Below are 25,125 nucleotides of genomic sequence, written 5' to 3' on the forward strand. Positions count from 1 at the left end.
TGCTCCCGACGAGCTGGCTGTCGCCTTGCTTGGTTGTCGGCGCCGTCGGTGTGTGAATGTGTGCATGAATGGGTGAATGTTGGGCAGTATTGTAAAGCGCTATGAGTGGCCACTGGTTAGGAAAGAGCTATATCAATGCAGTCCACATTTTACTATTTACCCCAAGTGACCTACACTCATTGTGTTATGTAATTTACACAACACATCTTGCTCTACAGGTAGACCGCCCACATCTCCATGGCAACCGCTAAACCTCTAATATTCAGGTATCTATGTGCATACATCCCTGTGTGTTACTGCGGTGCCATGGTCTAGGGTCCGTGTGTGTGTGTGTGTGTGTGTGTGTGTGTGTGTGTGTGTTACAATAGTTACAATTAGGGCATTTAGCAGACGCTTTTATCCAAAGCGACTTACATCGGTTAATACACACATTGACACACCGACGGCAGAGTCAACCATGCAAGGCGACAGCCAGCTCATCAGGAGCAGTTAGGGTTAAGTGTCTTGCTCAGGTACACATCGACACTCAGCTAGGAGGAGCCGGGGATCGAACTAGCAACCCTTCGGTTACAAGACAACTGCTCTACCTCCTGATCGCGTGCGTGCGTGTGTGCGTGCGTGTGTGTGGGATCCCTCCCCTGTTCTCAGAGGCCTCATCCATTACCGTGGAGTCAACACGGTTTCCCACCCCGTGTGTTTACACTGGGATTAGGATTGGACTGTAGCCGATTGAGAGGGACTCAAGTACCGCTGAACCCCGGGTCAGAGGCACCATATCTTTAGTTTTAGGGTTTCGATGGCAGGTGATGAGAGTATGAATAAACAGGAATTGTATTCCATTTGGTGGAGGCTTTTATACGCTCTTTTAATTGTTTTTTTGAACGGAGTTATAACGAACAAGCAGCACACATAGATTAATATTTTTAACACGCAGCGCTTTTATTCCTGCATCTATATTGTAGTTATGTTATTAATTTACCTATTTTATTTCGCCTAGTTATGTCTTCTTTAATCCTCGTGATCCCCCTGTATTTTCCGCCTTTTGGGATTAATTAAGTACATCCTAATATCCTCTTAATAGAGCACACAAGAGACGCTCATCAATGAGTGTCAAAATAGAAGTCCCCCCCTGTGGTCTCCTCGTTGGGCCGGTCGTCCTGGGGGATAATGTGAAGCCTTCCCTGGCTAATGGTGTCAATGGGAAGAAGCCGTTATGGGTCTGAATGGTTCCTTAACAGCCTATTGTTGTCTCACCTGAGACAACTCAAAACCTTTCCTGAAGGTGTCACATGATCCCCCCCCCCCCCCCCCCCTCCCCCTCCAGGCGCCAGGCTACACTCTCCTCACAGCAGTTAGTCGTGTATGTGTATGTGTATGTGTGTGTGTGTGTGTGTGTGTGCCTATGGTATTTCTGTTAGCATTTCTGTGTGTCCGTCTTTGTGTGTGTGTGTGCGTGTTTGCTTGCAAGGAAGAAAGAAAGAAAGCGAGGCAGAAAGCGAGAGTTAGAATCCGAACTAGAGAAAGGGAGAGATCGTGGGAGAGAGACGGAGACCGAGCATTAAGCCGCCACGACAAAACCTAACGTATGCGAGGACCTTTGATGATTGAAAGACATGACGGCCGCAGTTCCAGTTTCTTGTCCAAAACATCCCATAATGTGGAAATTGTGACCGTACTATGTTCGTTCCCTAATGGCACCCGATAGCTCTTTCCTGATTTTTGACACATCCCTGATCAAAAAATGCCTTCGCCCCCAACCAAGTACAAAAAAATGGATTTACTCAGTTACATGCGTCTTTCTTCACTTTGATGCTGTTTGCTGGGCTAACAGCCCAAGCAAACAGCCCTAACATACACTGCAGGGCTGTTGGGTCGGGACTCGGGAGGTGTGAACTTTGGGGGGGGGGGGGGGGGGGTCAGCCCACGTCAGGAGTGAGTCAGCGGGCATGCCTGAGCCCAGAGCCCTCCCTCCTACAGCCTTTGACGACACGACATTCCACCAGCTCTACGCTATGGATCTCCTCTGGTTGTAGTTCTATGGTTGGACTCTGTGGTTCTAGTTCTATGGATCTCCTCTGTGGTTGTAGTTCTATGGTTGGACTCTGTGGTTCTAGTTCTATGGATCTCCTCTGTGGTTGTAGTTCTATGGTTGTACTCTGTGGTTCTAGTTCTATGGATCTCCTCTGTGGTTGTAGTTCTATGGTTGTACTCTGTGGTTCTAGTTCAATGGATCTCCTCTGTGGTTCTAGTTCTATGGTTGGACTCTGTGGTTCTAGTTCTATGGATCTCCTCTGTGGTTGTAGTTCTATGGTTGGACTCTGTGGTTCTAGTTCTATGGATCTCCTCTGTGGTTGTAGTTCTATGGTTGTACTCTGTGGTTCTAGTTCTATGGATCTCCTCTGTGGTTGTAGTTCTATGGTTGTGCTCTGTGGTTCTAGTTATATGGTTCTACCCAATGGTTCTAGTCTATGGTTCTAGTATGGTTCTACTCTGTGGTTCTTCTCTACCGTTCTATCCTTGAGTCAATCTGTCCATCCTTCCTCCCACCTAATCTCTCCGTTTCCTTCTCCGCCGTCTTCCTCGTGTTTATCTTCTCGTATCATTCCCTCCGTCTGTCCTGACGCTCCCAAACCCCCCCCAGTGACGTCCGATGTGCAGTAACACGTGCCTAAGACAGTACCACGCAAGACTGTGTACATATTACGCACACACGCATACACAAACTCACTCACTCATGCACGCACGCACACACGTACACGCAAGCTTACACCCACACACACACAAAGCATGCCCTGCTTCGGCATTCCTTTTATCGTTCTAGAAAGCTAGACACACACACAGACGGACACAAAGACACTCACTCACACAGACACACAGACACACACACACACACACACACACACACACACTTAAAAGGGGTGAGACTTTGTCGTAGTAATTCTACTTTATTGCTTTCGGGATTCCTTTCAGACCTTGTTCTGCTAAGACGCCCTTGTGTGACACACTTTACAATTTCGTTTTCCGCTTTGAACCAACCCTGCAATAAATATTATAAATGTGTTGCTCTCTTTGCTCATGAGCACTGCATCACAACAACGCACACTTCCTCCATGCTTCCAAGATGCCCCCGTCTCCCTTAACTGGTAGAGTTACAGGTTAGAGTCCAACCCGCTGGCCAGTGCACAATACAGTGGATATCCAATGCACGTCCTGGCACTTGATGTAAGCACTTATTGTATGTTGTACATCCTGGCACTTAATTTACACACTTACTGTGTGTTATACGTCCTGGCACTTAAAAAAAGTACTTAGCATCTTATCCTAGCGGTCTTTGTTGTATACGGGGAACGGGTTAACATCACAATTGTTAATGCTTGGAACATGTTTCAATGACTGTAAGGCTGTTTCTCTTCTTCTGACAAATGTACTTTTTGTACGTCGCCTTGGATAAAGAGTCTGCTGAATGCCCTGAATGTAAATCAAAGCTTTAGATCGAGATCCGTCCTTCACGTTCCTCCGTTGTGTCTCAACAGCGACAGCCAACCAAGCTCCGCCCCCATGCCCCGCCTCGCCATCGCCGATTGGTCCGCTGGTTTGACCGACCTCGGCCGCAGCTGAACCAACCAGGGTCCCGCCCACGCTTCACTGACCCCGCTCGTCGCCGCCCGGTCGGGTCGGGAGGTCGGAGGTCGGGAGGTCGGGGGTCGTCGGCGGCAGCCACTCAGAAGATGAACAAGCTCCCCTTCCACAACAACCGCGCCATGCAGGACCGCCGCTGCGTCTGTGTCTTTCTGCCCAACGACGACACGCTCAACGTCATCGTCAACGTGAGTCCCCGCGGAAGCGCTCCGCCGGGTCGCCGGTGTGTTCGGCCCCGGTCATCGGGGATCGAACCCGGAACCCCTGGTTTGGGAGTGGAACCCTTCGACCGTTGGTCCGAGGGTTCCCGCTCCGTCTCTGAGTGCGACAGTTAGCGATGTTACCCTACGACCGTTAGTGTACACAGCATAACACCGCCGTGTTTGTGATGTTCTATACCTGTGTAGTAAAGAAGCTAGTCATGTGATGTTATCGGGTCGGCGCAGAGACGTACACCCGATACCGAATATCTGATACTGGTATCGGTACCAGAACAACTTAAAGGAGGACTTGTCACCCTTCATACAGCAGATCAAGAGGCAACTGATTGGCTAAAGGACTTTGCATTCACTGATAAAATAAAACCAGAGCAACTCTAGTCAAAGACCACGGCCGCAGCACTCTCCTGTCCCTGCATATGAAACACATGCTAGAAACCCACTGGTCTGTTTGGCTGATGTGTGTCTCCCCCTGTCCCAGGTGAAGACCCTGTCCCAGGAGCTGCTGGTCCAGGTGTGTGACCTGCTCCGTCTGAAGGACTGCCACCTGTTTGGACTGAGCGTCGTCCAGAGTAAGAACCCGCCACCCTCTGCTCTCTCTCTCTCCGACCGCGTCGCTGTACGCAAACGAAACGTGTTAGGATGAGGACGGTCTGTCCCGGTCCAGAAGGTTTAGAGCTCCGCTCCGGTGCTTCCGCCTGACTCACCGGATCGGGTCATTCGTGCCGTGTTAGAGGTTCTGGTGAGGAAGGACATCTGTGCTTCAGTGGGAGTGAAAGCGTGGCAGGAGTACGTTACTTTGTGGACCCAGACTCGGTCTAACTCTGGCCTTGAGGTGTTAACGAAGTCCTTGCTTGGCACACATGTAGAAAAACAAGTGATAAGCTCAGAAGTCTGGAAAGGTGATTTGGTTTGAACCGACTAATCGTCTGTGTGATTACCCAACACGAGACCGGTCCCGTCACCCACGTCTCCGTCACCGACTCCCGGCTCCTCATCATCAGAGCAGGGAGTTACAGCAGGACCAGGGAAACTAAGCGTGTTATTATCCAGTGACCAATCACATCGTCGGGGCCCAGCGAGTCTCAACACAAACATGACGTCTGTCAGACGCTCGTCACGTCCGTCTCCGTGGAGACCGGGGCCCACGTCGGATACTAGCTGACACGGGGGCCGTGGCGGGGGTGGAGCTAAGGTCGGGGAGGGAGGGGGTTAATAGCCGTGTGCGGAATGAGTCACCCCGCTCTGCGGTGGGGCGAAGGGAGGGGTGGGGTTAGCCCGGTCGGCCAGCAGCTGCCAAATACGTTTAAAATGTCATCAATTCCCTCGCCGCCACAGAATGACTTTCCAGAGTTGCGAGCGAAAACGGGGAGGACAGTTTGAGTGAGTACGACGTGGATGTACGACCGCGGGGTTGCTGGTTTGGATCCAACAGCTGACCCCGTCCCAGTGCTTACTCCCGCTTGTTAGTGGGAGGTCGGGAGAATACCCTCTGAAGGGGCAGGCTGACGGCCGAAATGTAGACGAGGACAAATAACAATCCGGACCTTGTTGTGAAAGACCCTGGGGGTCGGTAGGGGGGGGCTCGGACAATTGTTCACAACCGCCCAAGACGGCCAATCACAGGGGCCTGCGTCCGCGGACAGCTGTCGTCCAGATGAGCCAAAAAGTCTGATTGTGGGACATTCCTAAACTGCTTGTCTGAACAGCGTGAAATCCCCGAGGCAAACCTCTCTCTCTCTCTCTCTCTCTCTCTCTCTCTCTCTCTCTCTCTCTCTCTCTCTCTCTCTCTCTCTCTCTCTCTCTCTCTCTCTCTCTCTCTCTCTCTCTCTCTCTCTCTCTCTCTCTCTCTCTCTCTCTCTCTCTCTCTCTCTCTCTCTCTCTCTCTCTCTCTCTCTCTCTCTCTCTCTCTCTCTCTCTCTCATGACAGATGACGTCTGCCAGCGGATGAGTTATAGCAAATTAAAAACCACAACAACTCCTCGTCTAAATGTTTTCACTTAGAAACACGCGGGGTGAGAATGATTAATGAGGATTATTACGATCCAGAGTAGGGGGATGAAGGCGTCCTCAGGAACCAAAGTTTATAAATCACACGCAGCAGCGCTTTCAAATTCAACACTGTGGAGAGCAGAACTACATCGGATCACATTCCCAGCCTGCCCTACCGCTAGCCAGGAATACCATGTCGGGGGGGGGGGGGGGGGGGACATTCCCAGAGGGAAGCCTCACCACAGAAGAGACTGGGTTTGTACTGGTACTGGGTGGACTGGTGCAGTGGGACTGGAAGGACTGGTGCAGTGGTACTGGGGGGGTGGTAAATCAGGGTGTTAATGCGCGGCTTCCTTGACCCGCATGCTGAGAAGAACATATGACCCCATCTCTTGGGGCTGGCCAATAATTAAATATGGTCATTTTGCGATTGTAATTGTAAAGTCATTAAGTGACTTGGATAAAATTATCAAATTATAGTTGAAACGACAGAGAGTAGGGTAAACCAAGATAAGGGCGATACTATTCTTAACATTTCCCAATTCTGTAATCGAATGACCCCAAGCTAGGCTGTTTGAGAGGGTATTTTGAGTCAACCGAACCACATCGTGACATTTATCGTTGTACCATATCTCAAGTCCAGATGTCATCAGACGTTTCTCTGATCGCGTTACAAACTGCTCCTTCCAACATGCGCCTCGTCAACACGCTCCCGTCACCACGCGCCACGCGATTAGCCAACCGAAATGACGACGCGCCAGTCAAGCTCTCCTTCCTTCCATCTCCCCCTCCATTTTCCTGTCCCCCTCCCTCGTCTCTCCCCATCATCTCTGATATCGTTTATTGGTGAACCGGATGGATCCAGGCTGTATGTTTGGGGCCCACAGAGATTATCACCATGACAGGGACAAGGAGAGAGAGAGAGAGAGACACTAGGAGAGAGAGAGACAACCAGAGAGAGCGACACATAGAGAGAGATAGACTCACAAACACTATGAGTCACTGCAGAACATCTGCTGAACACTCAGCTCAATAGATGCTGCCAGCCGTCCCTCCTCTGAACGCTAAACGGGCCGAGCTTGAACAGCCCCCCTTCCCCGGGGATGCAAAATACACACACACACACACACACACACACACACACACACACACACACACACACACACACACACACACACACACACACACACACACACACACACACACACACACACACACACACACACACACACACACACACACACACACGTTAATCACGCTGTATCTGTATTCAACCCACGTCTAATCTGTCCCTCTTGCAGACAATGAACACATCTACATGGAGCTGGACCAGAAGTTGTCCAAGTACTGCCCCAAGGAGTGGAAGAGGGAGGCCAGCAAGGTAGGTGTCCAGAGCGCCTCTCGCCGGAGCCCGAGAGCCAACTGGGCTGGAGGTGGTGTACCCTTTATAGGAAGTCTCACTTCTACAGGTTTGAATCATGAGCATTCTGTGCGTAGGAATCAAATGTCTGAAAGTGGTGGGGAAAAGTAGGTACACATTCACGTAGGAATTGCGATCATCCATTCAGGTTATAATAATAATAATAATAATAATATTGAGACTTGAATAGAAACCTCTTCCTTTGATTCCTGTCAGCGTTTCGTCTACTCTCACTTCACCATTTTTCTCCATAATCCGATAATCCATTCGAGGTTGATAGAATTTATTCAAATATAAAAAAGACTTAATCTTACACACACTTTATTCATCCATCGTGCCGTTATTTGCCACACTGCCGTTTCTTCCACACAGCGCACGGTGGACCAGAGTAGATCCTGAGATTCGCACTCCCTATGTACTGAATCGTGATTCGATTTTGAATCGAGAATAGAGTTTGATTCGAGTCATGTGGGTTACAGAGAGATTTACATCCCTAATGTATACACTGTGAACAACGCAACGTACTTCTGTACGGACCGCATTCATCAGTTATTGAATTGAGTAACGTCAGCGATACGCATCGATCTGAGGACTTCATGACCATTGATGTTCTGATGTTCGGCTGTTCTGATGTTCTGCTCATTTGTTCCGCAGGGCATCGACCAGTTCGGCCCTCCCATGATAATCCACTTCAGAGCCCAGTATTACGTGGAGAACGGGAGGTTGATAAGGTGAGCAAAACCACAGGCCATTGGCTATAGCTATCAGAAGACACCAGCTGTTAAACCACAGGCTATAGCTATCAGAATATAGTAGGATTTCAACCACAGCTAACTACTAGCTTTAGGTATCAGAAGATACTAACATTTGAACAACAGATAATTAGGCTATACATTAAAGAAAACTAAATGATTTAAAGCAAAGCAAAGTGCAAAGCTATCAGAAAATACCAGGGGTTAAAGCACAGCTAACTAGCTAAAGTTAACATAAATAAGTAGGATTTAAACCATTGCTAACTTGCAATTGCCAACTGACAATACCATGATGAAAGAACAACATACAATATATATTATATAGATATTCAATATATTTGTATTTGATATTTATTATATATTTTTTCATTTTATAAATGAATTATAAATGAATAATATAAAATCAAAAAAGCAAATGATGTACATGTATTTTGTACTGACTATCTCTCAACGGTCTCAGATGTTCACGTGTGATAATGAGCTCAGAAACCATAAAACCCAACAGACATTTTCATGTCATGCATTCTTATGGTAATGCCTCACTTTTACAACTGCTTTATTACTCTAATAAACCAAATCACGGATATCTTTATGACTTAAATAAAAGGATGAAGGATGTTATCGCACGATGTGCTTCTTATCAAGGTTACTTCCTTTTCCTGCTGAGCTTCTGCGACCCTGCGTAGACAGACAGAGCCTGGCAGACGGTCGTAGATAAAGAGCAAAACAAATAAAGTTACCTTGAATTGAGGACTCGGGTTACCCTCACACATCCCAAGGTTGCATCCCAGTGTGTTGTTCTCCAGGGACTTCACTTATCCTCACTTCCTAAATATTTAGAGATTCTCCTTGATTGTCACAATCTTAAGCTCAGAACCGAGGAAGCCTGGAGCGGTCCAAGGATGGGTCAGTGTATCCAACAACACAGGAACACATATCTAGACCACACGCCACACTTAGTCATGCCCCGATGAAGGTTATGATCTGCTCAACAGTCATCAAGGCCTTTTACAACACCGCACCTTTCCTCCTGCTGGGCCACTCAGAGCTTCTTCTTTGTGGGTTCTACTTCTTTCTCTAACGATCTTACAAACGAGTACTTGCCAACAAGCATCTAATATCAATTCCCCCCCCCCCCCCCCCTCCCCCCCACAGCCCGACTCCCCATCCTCGGTAGAGCGAACAAGCATTGTGTTTACATTGAGGGCACTAAGCAGACGCGTTTATCGAAAGTGAGTTACAGCGGTTCATGCACACGTCCACACACACCAACGGCGGTGTCGACAATGCAATGAGACAGCCTGCTCGTCGGGAGCAGTCGGGGTGAGGCGTCTCGCCCAGGGACACCTCGACGCTCCTCTAGTAGGAGCCGGGGATCGAACTAGGAACCTTCCGGTTACAAGTCAAGACGCACCACTGGCCCGCGGGAAATGACAACGGGAAATAGTACCGGAACACAGCCCGTGCCTCTGCAGTGGCTCACGGTCTCCCCCCGGTCTCTCTCTCTCTCCTCCTCACAGTGACCGGGCGGCCAGGTACTACTACTACTGGCACCTGAGGAAGCAGGTGCTGCTGTCCCAGTGCGTGCAGCGCGAGGAGGCCTACTTCCTGCTGGCCGCCTTCGCCCTGCAGGCAGACCTGGGGAACTTCAAGCGCAACAAGCACTTTGGAAAGTACTTCGAGCCCGAGGCTTACTTTCCCCCCTGGGTGAGTCACGACCTGGAGTAGACGCAGTGTGTTGTTGAAGTGTTGATTTTGGTTTTATTCCACACGCGCTCTTTGTTTGTGCGCATGTATTTTTAGTTTCGGTGGGTGCGTTTGTATGCGCGCATGTCTGAGTGTGTGCTTGAAAATTCGGGCTTGTAAAGGTGAGGGTGGTGGTGCTACCACCGACACACACACACACACACACACACACACACACACACACACACACACACACACACACACACACACACACACACACACACACACACACACACACACACACACACACACACACACACACTCGTAGATTCAGTAGTTGTGCATGTTCTCTCTATGTCCTCTGATCCCGTTTTCAATTCAGTGTCAAAGTTGACTTAAAGCACACATATCCAACCAAACAATTGTTAGTGCTTGGTTCTATGAACATCCTTACTGCGCCGACAGCGATAAATTGTTTATTTTTCTTCTGACAAATGTACTTTTTGTAAGTCGCTTTGGCTAAAAGCGTCTTCTAAATGCCCTAAAAGTAAATGTAAATGTACTGTCATCTACCGAAGGGCATAAGTGATTGCATTGAATAAATGAGAAGGAACAAACGAAGAATAGCCTGGTGTCCTCCTAGCGTCTGTATGTAGGTCTCCTCGCCTTTGATTCACCGTCCCAAGCAACCAAACTGCACGTGGCATAACGAGAATCAGGACACCTGGGTTATTTCAAGCGCTAGAAAGTGGCACAAGCTTGTGGTGTTGTGGTGGCATGCACAATCTGGAGGAATACTTGGATTCAGTGGTGCATTGTGGGAAACCTCCCACCCCCACCGGCCACTAAACTAGACCGCCATGGTCATTGCAACCACACCCAAGCTGATTGCCCCCTTCACTTCCTGTGATTAACTTGCTTATCAGGCCTGTCAGACCAGCCCAGCACAGGAAGTAGATGTTTGGGCATGAGCTGTGACCTGTACACCAGTTTATACTACTTGTCCATGTACACACACAAGCAAATGTCCACACAAACACCCACCCACCCAAACACACACATGCCAATGTTCACATGTTTTAGTGCAGTTCTTTGCTTCTTTGGGGTTAATAATTGCATTTGGTGGTACTGCTAGAATAGGGTTACATTCCTGTATTTTTAAATACCCCTTAGGATGCACACACAAATCCAATTTCACCATCTTCAATAATGGTATTATTATCTATTTTTTTGGTTACTTGTTGACGGGCGTTCTCGCTGGGCGTGTATACTCCCCCTGGGCTGGACGTAGATTTCTAGAATGTCTAAAGCAAATCGAAAAGTCGAAAAAGCATAATATCAACCAAGAGGGGCGAGACGGGGAGGCGAGTGAAACTACCCAGTACACAAAAGACAACACACACACACACACACACACACACACACACACACACACACACACACACACACACACACACACACACACACACACACACACACACACACACACACACACACACACACACACACACACACACACACACACACACCAGAAGTTCTGTCGAATTGATTCCAGACTGGTTCTCTCCGTGTCAGGGCTGACATTTATGCAACATTCATAGGTCATAATAACACCACTCCTCCGCTGCGTCCACAAGGGTCGCTCCCTTCTTCTTCGGAAACACACCCTCATTCTGCCGGAGAAGGAAATGCCTGACTCACCAAGACATGCCTCTTCTGTGCTCCCAAAACGCCCCCCTTTTCCCGCACCGAGTTCTGAGTTTAGGTTTTTTCCCTGACCCTTTGGGGTGTTTAGTGCAAACGTGTTGTTTAGTTTAAGTTGGGGGTGTTATCACAGCCAAAGAATAACCCGCTGAGACTGTGATGGACCTGAACGACTCTTTATTAGACAGGGACCATACACGTTAAAAACATTGCTGATAATGTACCCGAATCGTCCAGAGCAGTGCACGCTTTCATCCACAGTCCCCGAAACGCCCGAATAAAACACGGTTTGAAACGGCTGAGGTTGACGTTTTCCCGCCGCTGTGTTTGACTTCCTGTCAGGTGATCACCAAGCGGGGGCGGGACTACATCCTGCGCCACATCCCCAACATGCACAAGGACCAGTTCGCCCTGACGGCCTCGGAGGCCCACCTCAAGTACATCAAGGAGAGCGCCCAGCTCGACGACGTCACCGTCCACTTCTACCGCCTCTACAAGGTGAACTAAGCCCACTACTCACCCCTCGGTCCACTAACCCTAATGCCTCTACAAGGTGAACTAACCCCACTACTCACCCCTCGGTCCACTAACCCTAATGCCTCTACAAGGTGAACTAACCCCACTACTCACCCCTCGGTCCACTAACCCTAATGCCTCTACAAGGTGAACTAACCCCACTACTCACCCCTCGGTCCACTAACCCTAATGCCTCTACAAGGTGAACTAACCCCACTACTCACCCCTCGGTCCACTAACCCTAATGCCTCTACAAGGTGAACTAACCCCACTACTCACCCCTCGGTCCACTAACCCTAATGCCTCTACAAGGTGAACTAACCCCACTACTCACCCCTCGGTCCACTAACCCTAATGCCTCTACAAGGTGAACTAAGCCCACTACTCACCCCTCGGTCCACTAACCCTAATGCCTCTACAAGGTGAACTAAGCCCACTACTCACCCCTCAGCCGCTACATGTTCAGACTCACCACTTCCACTAACCCCCCCCCCCCACTACCGCCTCTACGAGGTGAGACTCATCACTGTAGTCCACTAATCCCACTGCCTCTACAATAATAATAATAATACATTTAATTTAGAGGCGCCTTTCAAGACACCCAAGGTCACCTTACAGAGCATATAGTCATCATAAATCGTTTAAAAAAATAAAAAAAGAATTGTGGAAAAAATAAATAAATAAATAAACATAATAAATAAAAAAAATAATAAAAACAATACAAGGTCGGACTCATCACCTCAGTCCACCAACCCGACTACTAACCGCAGCGCCTCTAGAAGGTGGGGCTCATCACTAGGGCTGGGTATCACGGCCAAGTTCCTGAATCGATTCGATTGATTCTGAAGGCTTTAAATCGATTAATCACGATTCGATTCGATCCGAATCGGTTCCATCTGCTCCTAGATTGAATGATAATTTTCTTAAGTTGTAAGGAAATATTCTTTATAGGCTATCATCATTAATTCATCACTAAAATCATTAATTGTGACTAAAATCTTGTAGTTGTGACTGTTAATTAACATCCTTAGCAAGATTTTACATTCTATTCAACGTGATGGCCTGCCTAATTCAATATATTAATGAAATTATCTCCATGCAACACACTGCAAAAGACATGTTTTTATTTTGTAGGCTACATTAATGACAATCCAGGCAACTATAAACAAAACTGCCTCCATCTTCCTAAAATATATAAATATAACCATTGTAAAGATTATACCATTTAAGATAAAATATTCAAGTATTATAAAACTCCTTAAATTCATATTTTTTCAACATATTTACAAAAAAAAAATAATAAAAAAATAATAATAATCGATCTCATGCCCTGTGAATCGATAGCGTGAAATTTAAACGAAATCGATCCAAAATCGATTAAATCGATTAAATTTACCCAGGCCTACTCATCACCTCAGTCCACCAACCCGACTACTAACTGCACTACTACCGCCTCTAGAAGGTGAGGCTCATCAGTCCCCTAACCCCACCACTAACCCCACCGCTAACCCCACCGACTCAACACCTTAGTTCTCCAGCACTAACCCTTCTGGGCCACGACTTCTATTCTCACCACGGACGTCCGGTCTGGGATTGATAGAGTCGACCTTCGCTTGTTAAAGGTCTAAAGGTCTAAGGTCTATGTTAGGGATGCACCGAATGTTCGGTTTCGGCCGAAGGAGTAAAAGGCCGAACATAATACGCCGAACATTTTTATTTATTTATAAAAAAAAAGAAAAGTTTTACTCATTTATTTAAAAGGTACATTGTTCTTAAATTCTTGCTATAATCTCTGCTGGAATGTTAGAAAACGTTCAGTATCAAATAAATATTTTATATCAAATTTGTAATTGATTTTCTTTATAGAAAAGCAAGACAAAAAAGTTTATAAAGGACATTTAATTGTTTGATTTATGCAATGGTGAAAAATTAAAGCAAAATGAATGAAAAACATTAAAAGACACATTCGGTGTTCGGTTTCGGCCTTCGGCCAACTGTTTCAGTATATTCGGTTTCGGTTTCGGCCAAGAATTTTCAATTCGGTGCATCCCTAGTCTATGTACAGGTCTATGTACGGAGAAACTGTGTCGAGCACTGCCACCACTCCATTCCGGGTCCCGATGAACTACTTGACAACATATTAGTTCAAACGTGTCTGTACCACATGCTCTTCAATGCTGAGGGCTATCCATGTAATACTGTATGTTTCCTGACTTTGATTAAAAACATGAGATAGCATCACCTCCCGCTGATGCTATCTCATGTTTGGACTCATTTCTTAGCCGCCGCAGGGCGGGCAGATTGCTGACGTGATTTCTTTGATATGTTAATGTCGCGTTAAAGCCACAATCAGTTCTTCCCCCACGGGGCAGAAAGCACACAAACACGCTATTTGTTAGCAAACTTGTCGGACACCCATCTCCTGCCCGTCCCTGTAGGTTCTGTTGATGCTGCTGTGTGCTTTATAATATCATATAAACATAAAAATATACGATTAATGTAATAATTATTTGATGTGTTTCATTAATTGATGGCACGTGTTTGAGGTGAGCTTCGTCTGAGGAGATATATCAGTTTGAAGATCAGCATGAAACTCCATCACTCCTGAAAGGTAGCTAGCGTACCTTAAAAAGGTAGCTTGCGCACCTTGCCATTAGTGATCGACCAATATTTCGGCCGGCTGATATATCTGGCCGATATATGCGTTTTTTCCGTGAAACGGCATTCGCCGATGCTTGGCTGCTGCGTTGGCCGATAGTTTTTACAGACAGACAGTTCAATAAATGTTCCTTTTTTAAATTGAGACTTCAATATTTGTTATCATCATTGTATCATTTTTATGATGTAAATTGAGCGAGCAAAGCAGTATCGGCAAAAAAAAAATCATCTCAAGAAAGTTGGCAGCCCGTATCGGTCATCGGCTAAGGCTGATGAAATAACATCGGTATCAGCATCAGCCTTAAAAAAATCCATATCGGTTGATCCCTACTTGCCATACGCCACAGTGGAAACGCAAAAAACGGGTTTGGGCCGTTATTCCCACTTTGATTTGGAGGAACAAAGCCTTTTCATCTGACCGGAGGACTCACACGGGAGGGGTTTCAGAAGGTTGATCAGCCAAACGCGTCAGTGTTCGTTCCTCACAGCGTCCATTCTCTCTGCAGGACAAGAAAGAGGTGGAGGCGTCGCTCACGCTAGGACTGACGCTTCGCGGGATCCAGATCTTCCAGGTAGCAGCTGCAGATGGAGCTTCATGCCCATGACACTCTGTGTTTACGGCCAGCGTGCGGCTAAAGCCGAATTTAAATACTATTTACCTTGTAGGTCGGTCAAAGGCATATTTAGGGGATCAAACCCAGTGCCTTTCATCTTGGGGCTTAACACAGTTGGCCACACAGTAATACTCTATCCTGCCTTCGTCTTAGTCAGCAGTTATTTGCTGTCAGTTCGTTTTTGATAGCATTGAGTATTTATATTGTACTATATATGTTAATCCTGAACTCTAAAATGGCTTTGTGTTTATCCGATGGCTTGTTTCAGAACGTGGGGTCTGTGAGGCAGCTGCTGTACGACTTCCCCTGGACCAACGTGGGCAAGCTGGTCTTCGTGGTGAGTCCACCACTACATAGATCACATGACCCAGAGTCAGGTCACATGACGCCAAACACACGAGCCTTAAAACTTGAATATATCTAAAACCTGGCGCAGACCCCAAACAGGTTCAGGACTGCGTTGAAGCGTCTGCGTGGTCATTGCGTTGCGTAGACGTAGAACCATAACTGAGCCTCTAAGCCTCGCGACTTGAATCAGCCGGGACCTCCCCATACGATATTTCAAGTTTTGTGAGCAGGGTTACGAAAGGTGTTGCCATTCTGTAACTTCCCCAAAGTCATGTCACATGACCCCACCTACCTGCTGATTGGTGCGTGGGGAGCCCAGGTCCGGCCCCAGTGGTGGCAGGGGTCTTGGTCTCATTAGGGGGCTGCCTGGTGCTGGTCTCTGGATGGCTGCAGGGCGGTGGAAACACTGAGTCAGGACTCCTCTGCTGGACCCTGCGGCGGTCCTCTGGAAACGATCACAGAACTATTGAATAGTTTCCCTCCCTGGACACACACATTAACACACTGACACTTTAACACACACACACACACACACACACACACACACACACACACACACACACACACACACACACACACACACACACACACACACACACACACACACACACACACACACACACACACACACACACACACACACACACACACACACACACACACACACACACACACACACACACACGTTCGATATGCGCATGTTCACATTCTGCAGCGTCACCAACAACATTTCAACACAGAGAGAGCGAGAGCGATGGAGAGAGAGCGAGAGCGATGGAGAGACCCAGGGCGCTGCTGCATTAGCCCCTCACCACGCACCCCGTGCCCCGAGAGGAGAACTGGTTGAACCCCTCTCCCTCCCCAGCTCCTCTCCCTTCCCCTCTCCCCTCTTCAAGCTCCTCCTTCCATCCAGGCCCTTCTCCTCTCTCCCTCCTCATCTCTCCCTCCCCCCCCCCACCCCATCCTCTCCCCCTCATCTCTCCCTCCTCCTCCTCTCCTCCCCTTCCTCATCTCTCCCCTCTCTCTACCTCCTCTCTCCCTCCTCTCCTCTCCCTCCCCCCCCTGCCCCATCACTCCCTCCTCTCCCCCTCATCTCTCCCTCCTCCTCTCCTCCCCTTCCTCATCTCTCCCTCCTCTCCCCCTCATCACTCCTTCCTCTCTCCCTCCTCTCCCCCTCATCTCTCCCTCCCCCCCCCCCCACCCCATCACTCCCTCCTCTCCCCCTCCTCCTCTCCTCCCCTTCCTCATCTCTCCCCTCTCTCTCCCTCATCTCTCCCCTCTCCCTCCCTCATCTCTCCCCTCTCTCTCCCTCATCACTCCCTCCTCTCTCCCCTCTATCCTCCCTACCCTCTCCCTCCTCCCTCCTGCGTCAGCCGCTCTCTGAGCCGAGTGCAGCAGTCAGTTAATTGGATTCTATCGGAGCTGCTTTATATTGCAGACTGGGACGGGGGGCTGGCGGGAGAATCTGTTGTTCATCAAGCACCCTCCCCCCACCCCCCTCCAGCCCCGGGCTATTAATCTGTCCCTGTGTAGGAGGGCGTGGGGGAAATGGTTGGACTCCAATTATCCTTCTGAAGACCTTTGTGTTATATTTGTTTGCATTTAGGTTTTGCACGAGAACATTGAAGAAACCCCCTCACAATATATCTTAGGTATAGGTTCTAAACAATATATCTTTTGTCTGGGATTAGTGTGCTACAAATTCTCCCCAGGAGGTGAAACTGGGGGGACTCAACTTGTTTTATTTTCTTAAAAATCGGTCCCAAAGACCGCGATTGGAGGGGAACCAAAGGCCTGTCCCATGGTGAAGTGGTTATCTCATGTACGTCTGATTGGAGTGAGATTGAAAAGCTCCTTTCTGCGGTGGAGTGCCGGGTGGTGGAGTGCATCGGGGCTCTTTTGAAAAAGTCCAAACGCCATCAGAGATGTTTATACGTCGCTGCTGGATCCGCTCCGGGTGAAATGAGGAACATCTGCTGCGGTGTCGACGCCGCGTCCAACGGCGGGTTTCGGCGAGGAACAAGCCCGCTTTATCTCGCAGTTTGGTTTTCCACAGCGGCCGCCAGCATCAAATCAGCCGCAATCGTCCCTGATTAGTGTTTCTCTCAGAAGAGCAGATTACGTTACTGGCGTTGTCTTAGTTGTCTTTGGCGCAACGAGCCGCCAAAAGACATGATCGCTTTTCTTCAAGAACAGACCACGTCCCTTCCTGGACACATGCTGGCTTTGAGCAAGACGATCAATGAACTGTGCTTGTTTATCAGCCGTCGTCCCTCACCACAGAGAGTCGGGGAGGCTGTTGAACTCGCTGCTTTTTTCAGTTGCATTTTGTTGAATATACAAGCGAAGCTTCGAATCATATCCCTCGCCTTTCGTTTTACCTGCCAGCGACGCAGCAACAGTGTGTCAGTTGTTCCTCCACGTTGCTTTCGAAAAAGTACAGATCAAGGGGATTAGGATCTAATATTTATCGTATACTTTTGGATGGTTGCTTTAGTTTTTTTACATTACTTGCAATCTGGCAACCCAGCCACCACCTGTTGCCATGCTACCAAAAAGTGACAAACACCTTATTGATTATACATAAAATATGGGCTCTTTAAACAAATTCCGATTTCGTATTCACAACATTCAGTACGGTGCTACATCCCTGATGACGTCCTAATGTTGGTTTCAGGGGAAGAAGTTCGAGATCCTTCCGGACGGTCTGCCCAGCGCACGGAAGCTAATGTACTACACGGGCTGTCCCGTGCGCTCCCGCCACCTCCTGCAGCTGCTGAGCAACAGCCACCGCCTGTACATGAACCTGCAGCCCGTCCTCAAGCAGGTCCGCCACCTGGAGGAGAACGAAGGTACTGCAGCTGTTGCCTTTATTCTAGTGTGTTTTTTTGCACTTTGTACGATATTGCTAAATCATAGATATTTCTGTTGTGTTTTTGACTGAGGGGTGCCTTTATATTTGAGTCAATGTCTCATTGCCCAATTCTCAATGCCGATTGTAAACCGAACAAGTGTGAAACCGGTTCCAATTGGGTCGCATTCACACCTGTATTGCAATTGACCCAATCCCGATCGGGTTCGGAACCGAGTGTCGACAATAAGGTTAAAGTCCTCCAAGAACGACATCTCAATGCCGAGTGTGAACCCTGTCCCTGCCCCCAACGAGTGTCCCGCCTCCGCCCCCCCCCCCCCCAGAGAAGAAGCAGTACCGGGAGTCCTACATCAGCTCCAGCGACGCCCTGGAGCTCGACATGGACCCCCTGGACAAGAGGTGCCGGGCCAGCGGCAGCAGCGCCGGCAGCATGTCCCACCACCACACGCGTCTGTCCCGCCACTCCACCGCCTCCCACGGCAGCTCGCACACCTCGGGCGTGGAGACGGACAGCTTCCGGACCCCCGGCCAGCCGCCGCACCGGGCGCTGCGCGGCTGCAGCTCCTCCACCACCAGCCAGGGCAGCTCGCACACCTCAGGGGTGGAGAGCAGCGGGAAGGACCGCATCCTGGACGAGGGTAAGGCCGGCGGCGACGCCGTGTGGGTTGTGTGCAGGGTTGAGCGATTGAGGGAAAATCATGGAGTTGCGATTATTTCGACCTATATTGCGATTGCGATTTTTTTTTACGGCAGCCTTTGCGATTTGCATATCGCGTTCTAGTACATCGTCGATTGATTAATCGTTCAGCCCAAAATGTGTGTTAGGGTTAGGGTTAAGATGGCCGTGGATTTGAGTTTTCCCGATTCTAATACCACTATTAGTATCTGTGGTATTAGTATGCGCCGATCCGATACCTTCACGGGACTAGCTCATTCACTACCCAGGCAGAGAACATCACAAACACGTGCAGTGCTTTGCTGCGTTTGTCAACGGTCAAAGGTGGAAAGACAGAATCGGAAACGTGTCATCTCCGACCTACGTGCATTCGAGCGACCAAGTCGGAAAAACATGGATTCATGGACGCTTAACAACAAGAATGCAAAATGTTTTATTTTAATAGATTATAAATTATATTTTTTCTGAAAAAATGTACGTTTTTACGGGTCTTGCTGGGATCGAATATGATGGATATCAAGTTACATTTGTTAGCCTAACATAGAGATCGAAGATGTCGGATTTCAAATTCCGTTTGTTGACCTAACGTAGAGAGGGAATGTGTCTGATATCGAGTTCCGTTTGTTGACCTAACGTAGAGATCGAGATGTTGGTGGACGACCCGAAGGACTATGAGGAGCTCCACGAGATGGCTCTAGAGCTGACCCAGGACCTGTGCATCCACATCACCGAGGACATGCTCACCATGTCACCAGACCAGGGCAGCGGATACTCAGGTATGCCCACTACCTTCAGCTAATCTCGCAAATATCGATAAATAAAAATAAAGCGTATGCATCGTATATATATGATCGTATATATATTGTTTCTCTTTCTTCTGACAAATGTACTTCTGCAAGTCATTTGGATAAAAGGCTCTGCTAAATGCCCTGAATGTAAATGTAAATTAGTGCGTTCCTGTCAATTTCTGTGAATCTTTTACACCGCATATAAAATTGCCTGACCAGTCGCATGGCAACAACGGCTTGTTAACGCCGCCAGCGCATGCTAACGCCGACAGCTAGAAGAAAACTTTCAAAAATATCGTGCGTTTGTTTTGGTTCCATCAGGTCTCATCGTGAAGGACGTGAGCTCGTCGACGTCCAGCTCCTCCGAGACGGTGGTGAAGATGAGGGGGCAGAGCATAGAGTCCCTACCCCAGGTGAGACGTCGCCCGCCGCCGAGGTCGGAGAAACGTTCCCCGTGCGGTCACTGTGAAGTAGGGCTGAACGATTTGGGGGAAATAATCGAATTGCGATTATTTAGACCAATATTGCGATTGAGATTTGGTATGCGATTTTTCTTTTTAACGTAGTTCATTATGTTCTGTATTATTCACTAAACACAAGCAATTAATTATTCTATGGTATGACCAACACCCAACACAGCATTGGAAGCAGTCAACATATAAATGCTCTTTCCTATAGGCCAGGCCTATGTGTTGAGATGAATTGATGTAGGAATTGATATTATAACATCTTTATTTATCTATTGAATTGGAAGAGACAAATAAATACAATTCTAACTGATCTGCACTCATTAACAGTTTCAAATCCCCCTCCCCAAAAAGTTTTTTAATAGCCGCCTTTGCGCAAATCGCGTTCTATTACATTGCGATATCGGTTCGAATTAGATTCATCGTTCAGCCTTACTGTGAAGAACCTCCCGTGTTGCACCGAGATGGCGACATAAGGCATTGATTGGTTACGTCTACCAGAGCATGGACGCATAATGGGGTTCTTGCCAAGACTTTAGTGTTGACAGTTTTGATTAATAGCCCTTGTCAAAGTTGCTTGTGGCCTTGCCAGAGTAACACGAGGAAATGGAGTGCAAGACATTGGTGTCGACTTTTCAAATACTGTGACAAAACAAAATTGAAACCATAACTTTTTGTTAGACAGGTAATTTTGGTTGGCTGTGACTATACTGCCCTCTTCAGCTAGCAGCGGAAATAACAGAGTGAATCAAATCGAATTCACCCGACCACGTTCATTTCCAATAAGAACCACAATCATTAAGGGGTCCAATTCTATTCTATATCACAGAGCAAGTAGATGATTGAAAGTCCTACTCCTTAATCCTAAAGAATTGATCCCTGCAGCATGCACACATCCCATGCCATGGATTAAATCTCCAGAATATCTTAAACTTCTCACTCGTGTTTCATTTGCTCTCCCTGCCCTGCTAGACGTTGGTCTGCCGTAAGACCCAGTCGTCCACCGACCGCCACAGCCAATCCCTGGACGACGTGCGCCTCTACCAGAAGGGCTGCATGCAGTGGGCGGAGCTCTGCCAGGACACCGCCCACAGCTACACCTTCGGCTGCGCCCAGGAGCTCAGCGACAGCTGCGCCTACCCGGGGCTGACGGAGCCGAGCGTTGGCGTCCGCGGCGAGCAGCACGCCTTCCCCATCAAGAGGACCAACAAGTACTTCTCTCTGGACCTCACCAGCGACGAGGTGCCCGAGTTCGTGGTGTGAGGGCTGGGGGGCCGAGGGAGGGGGGGGGGGGGGTAACACACCAGCCGGGGAGATCCGGTCTGAACGCCACTCAGGAGCCAGTCACGATCTGTTACTACAGCAGAAGTCAGAGGAGGGTGGGTGAACTGGATTGAACTGGAGTAAACGCAGGCTAAAGCGGTCTGAACCTGGTTGGTTTTTGGGGGATACTGCGTCGGTTGAGTGACCCCCCCCCTTCCCCCCCTCACCACATGAATCTAAGATGACCCGACAGAGTGTGCAGAGGCATCAGGTGGAAACCGGAACTTCGTCGATGAAATAAAAAAATAACTCTTTGCTGAAGAGGGGTATCTTAAAGTCCACTTCTGCTTCTCCACTGTGACACTCGTTTGGACTGGAGAGCGAGAGGGAAAAGCGTTGTTACAAAATACGTCTCTTCCGTCAGTCGGACAAACACTAGAGCGCATTCAAAGAGCTTCATGGGACGGAAGCGGTTGGATGATCACCATGACGACAGTGCCTATTCTAACAAGAAAAAAAAAAAAAAAAGGACCCATTGTAGGTCACAAACCGACTGACACATTGCATGAACACCGGAGACGTGGGGCGTCCAAGCACACACATCGTGGCTTCGTGTTGAACTCATCCATACCACGCGCGAGCCAGGAGCCACGAGCTGACAGCCAAAGAAAAGACCACGCTCAAACCGGGGAACAAACGCATCATGTGCCCGCGTGAGGATCCATTACCATGTAAAGAAACATCACTTTAACCTTTGACCCCAAGAGTAGAGACCAGTGGCATCTGGGAAGTGGAGTCATTTGAGTGATTAGAGTGAACATCCAGCATGTTCCATGTCATTATTACCATGGCGGGAAGTGCAGAGTGCCAACATACAACATACATGTTCCTGTGAACACGTACCAGAGGTGCCTTTTGTCATACTATGCAAGTTCCTGGACATCTCGCAAAAACGCTCACCGTGACAAACACACCCACACCTTCTTCATTGACTGCGATTCTTTAAAAACGCTTTTAGTGTGAAGCACTCCCCAGTAGTTGGAAATATACTAGGTCACAATTCAGACACTGTGACCCCTCAATACATCATACATCGTCTTATTTGGTCGGATAAATAATCAGCTTTTTCTTTCATAAATGGGATTATTAATGTTTCTTCATGGCCATTTTTATGTTTTCTTAATGTAAAGTTTTCAGTGAGGTGATGGTTTCTCTGGGAAACCTTATTCGGTTAACGAATCATTCATGTCCCTATACAAGACTTGGCTCCGTGTGGATTTTTTGTTCTAACCCTTTACATTAAGATATGTTGCATTGTTGTTTATATAGAGTGCGTTGTTTTGTTTTGTTATTATTATTTCAAACTGGAATTTTTCAAACTTTTTTATAAAAGATTTTATCCTGCATATTTTTTTGACCTTTCCCAAAATCGTCATCTTTATCATCATGGACATCTTTGTATTTTTTGTATTGAGTGTTGACTCGCGTCTCTGTTGAACGGTGGTTCTGGTGTATGCGGTCAGTCTTTCAGTATTAAGAGCGACGCATGTAGTGTTTTGATCGTTGGTCAGGTCTTCCTTAATACTGTTGCCCCCTGGTGGCGAACAACATAACCTGTTACATTCATGGTCATTGGTAAAGCAGTCACAATGTATGTTTTAACTTGAGTTGAATGCGTTTATCCTTGGGATGCCACAGACTGTAGCGGAGAACAAAGGGATGTTATAATAGCTGATGCTATCTAACAGGTTATGTCTTTCCTCGTCTTTTAACTCATTTGGTTAAAATACTTATAATGTGTGCCAAGATTGTGTCCATTCCATATCCCTTGTTTATCAATAGCATTGTTTCTATGATAATATTATGGCAGTTTTAATTTGTGGTGACTGAACATTCAACACTTAACATGAGCTCACTAAAAAAGAGGCTTCAGGTGGATTCAGCTGCGACAGAACCATACAGCCATTGCTTTATGTTTGCTTTGAAATATGTTTGTGATAACAAGCAGATTAGGGCCCCTGGTATGAATTGAATAGTCTGAAACTGTTATATAGGGGAAAACACATGGCTAATTGGAAAATGGGCTGCATTAGCTTTGCTAAAGCTATATGAAAACGTCAATATCTTAAAATACCCACCAACATGTTTTTATCCAAAGCATTATTCAATGAATTCTCTTCAATATCAGACTCATTTATTTGTTGAGATGCTAAAGGCACCATGAATAAGAGGTCAAGGTAAAATAATATAAATGGTTAGGCGTAGGCCTATATAGCAGCGTTTTGTGAAAGTCAAACAAAAACAAATTATAGTAAGTTTATGCGATTTTGAGTCGAACCGCTTCTGCTAAGCGTACTTATTGATGGAGATGAGTCTTATGTTGATGGGTATCACGTTGACTGGCCTTTTAGTGTCAAGGTACAGAGCCATAGAACCACAGCACCACGACGCTCATGCTTTCCGACGTGTGTGTTGTGGGCGTGTCGTGGGCGGGGTTACGTCTGCACTTGTCCTTTCTGTGAAAGGAATTCCTCGCTGGAAAAATAAATGGATGACATATATTTTTCTTCTTTTTGGTCACCCTAATGTGTTCTGATGAAGTCTTTGGTCTGTGCCTTTTGTGGTACTAATACCCTCAATACTCCATAAAATAAAGGTACATTTATTTGCCAAAAATCTGTGGTCTAATTATGTTTATTCCACGTTTGTTTTTATAGTTTGAAAGGTACCCCACACACACACACACACACACACACACACACACACACACACACACACACACACACACACACACACACACACACACACACACACACACACACACACACACACACACACACACACACACACACACACACACACACACACACACACACACACACACAACAACGAACTGAATCGATATAAGAGCGTTCCAACAGCTGTCAGCTAATTTGGTCTGAAAAGTATTTAAAAATCGTTCAGACCAACGAGCTTACCTTTCTTGGCCTTTATGCTTCAAGTGTAGACATTTCACAGTCACTCCTCCGACAGTTAAACCCTTCCCAGTGTGACTGGTAACGACTCCTTCTTTTTGCACTTATGAATGTATCTGCCGAAGCTGAGCTCGCTCTGGTGTTTGGCTTGAAGACGGCGCGTGGAACGGACCGGGTTAGAAGTCATATTCTGATTGGCCGTAGATCAGGTCAGACCAATGAAATTACAGGATAGATTATATCAGCCGGAATTGAAAATTGAATGTGTGATCTATATTGTGTGAATCATCTGAATGGCATAAAACACAATAGTTAAGCTCACCGTTGGATTAAATTTACGAAAGAAACAGAGAACAGGTTTAGTCTAGTTAGTATAATCACAACAAGTCATTTTCGTTAAATTACATCAGCGGTTACAATGCCTTCTAGCGGGTAGTTTGATTAACTGAATGTGTGTAGCTCCTGATTCCCGCCGATAGAGGGCAGTAGTGTAGTGTCGTAATTATAAAACGAAAAAGATATGTACAAATCATTACT

At 47.4% G+C, this 25,125-nt stretch overlaps 2 protein-coding genes across 3 annotated transcripts in view; both read left to right on the plus strand.

Moving 5' to 3' along the window:
• Positions 1–24,506, plus strand: part of frmd6 (FERM domain containing 6) — a 34,008-nt gene extending 9,502 nt beyond the window's left edge. The window contains exons 2-14 of one of the 2 annotated variants that reach the window (XM_060051502.1): positions 3,534–3,827; positions 4,339–4,429; positions 7,151–7,230; positions 7,924–8,000; positions 9,542–9,728; positions 11,754–11,909; positions 15,092–15,157; positions 15,468–15,536; positions 18,225–18,399; positions 18,743–19,057; positions 19,734–19,871; positions 20,205–20,296; positions 21,323–24,506. In XM_060051502.1, the coding sequence (XP_059907485.1) occupies positions 3,729–3,827; positions 4,339–4,429; positions 7,151–7,230; positions 7,924–8,000; positions 9,542–9,728; positions 11,754–11,909; positions 15,092–15,157; positions 15,468–15,536; positions 18,225–18,399; positions 18,743–19,057; positions 19,734–19,871; positions 20,205–20,296; positions 21,323–21,613 (1,836 nt within the window). In that variant the 5' untranslated portion in view covers positions 3,534–3,728 and the 3' untranslated portion in view covers positions 21,614–24,506. Of the gene's footprint in view, positions 1–3,533; positions 3,828–4,338; positions 4,430–7,150; positions 7,231–7,923; positions 8,001–9,541; positions 9,729–11,753; positions 11,910–13,355; positions 13,390–15,091; positions 15,158–15,467; positions 15,537–18,224; positions 18,400–18,742; positions 19,058–19,733; positions 19,872–20,204; positions 20,297–21,322 lie in introns of those variants that run through there. The other variant, XM_060051504.1, reaches the window with a different exon arrangement.
• LOC132457429 (guanine nucleotide-binding protein G(I)/G(S)/G(O) subunit gamma-2) overlaps positions 1–25,125 on the plus strand; it is a 116,368-nt gene that overhangs the window by 80,242 nt on the left and 11,001 nt on the right. The gene's annotated exons all lie outside the window — the stretch shown is intronic.

Source organism: Gadus macrocephalus, chromosome 5, assembly GCF_031168955.1.
Source record: "Gadus macrocephalus chromosome 5, ASM3116895v1".
NCBI classification, from domain to species: Eukaryota; Metazoa; Chordata; class Actinopteri; order Gadiformes; family Gadidae; genus Gadus; species Gadus macrocephalus.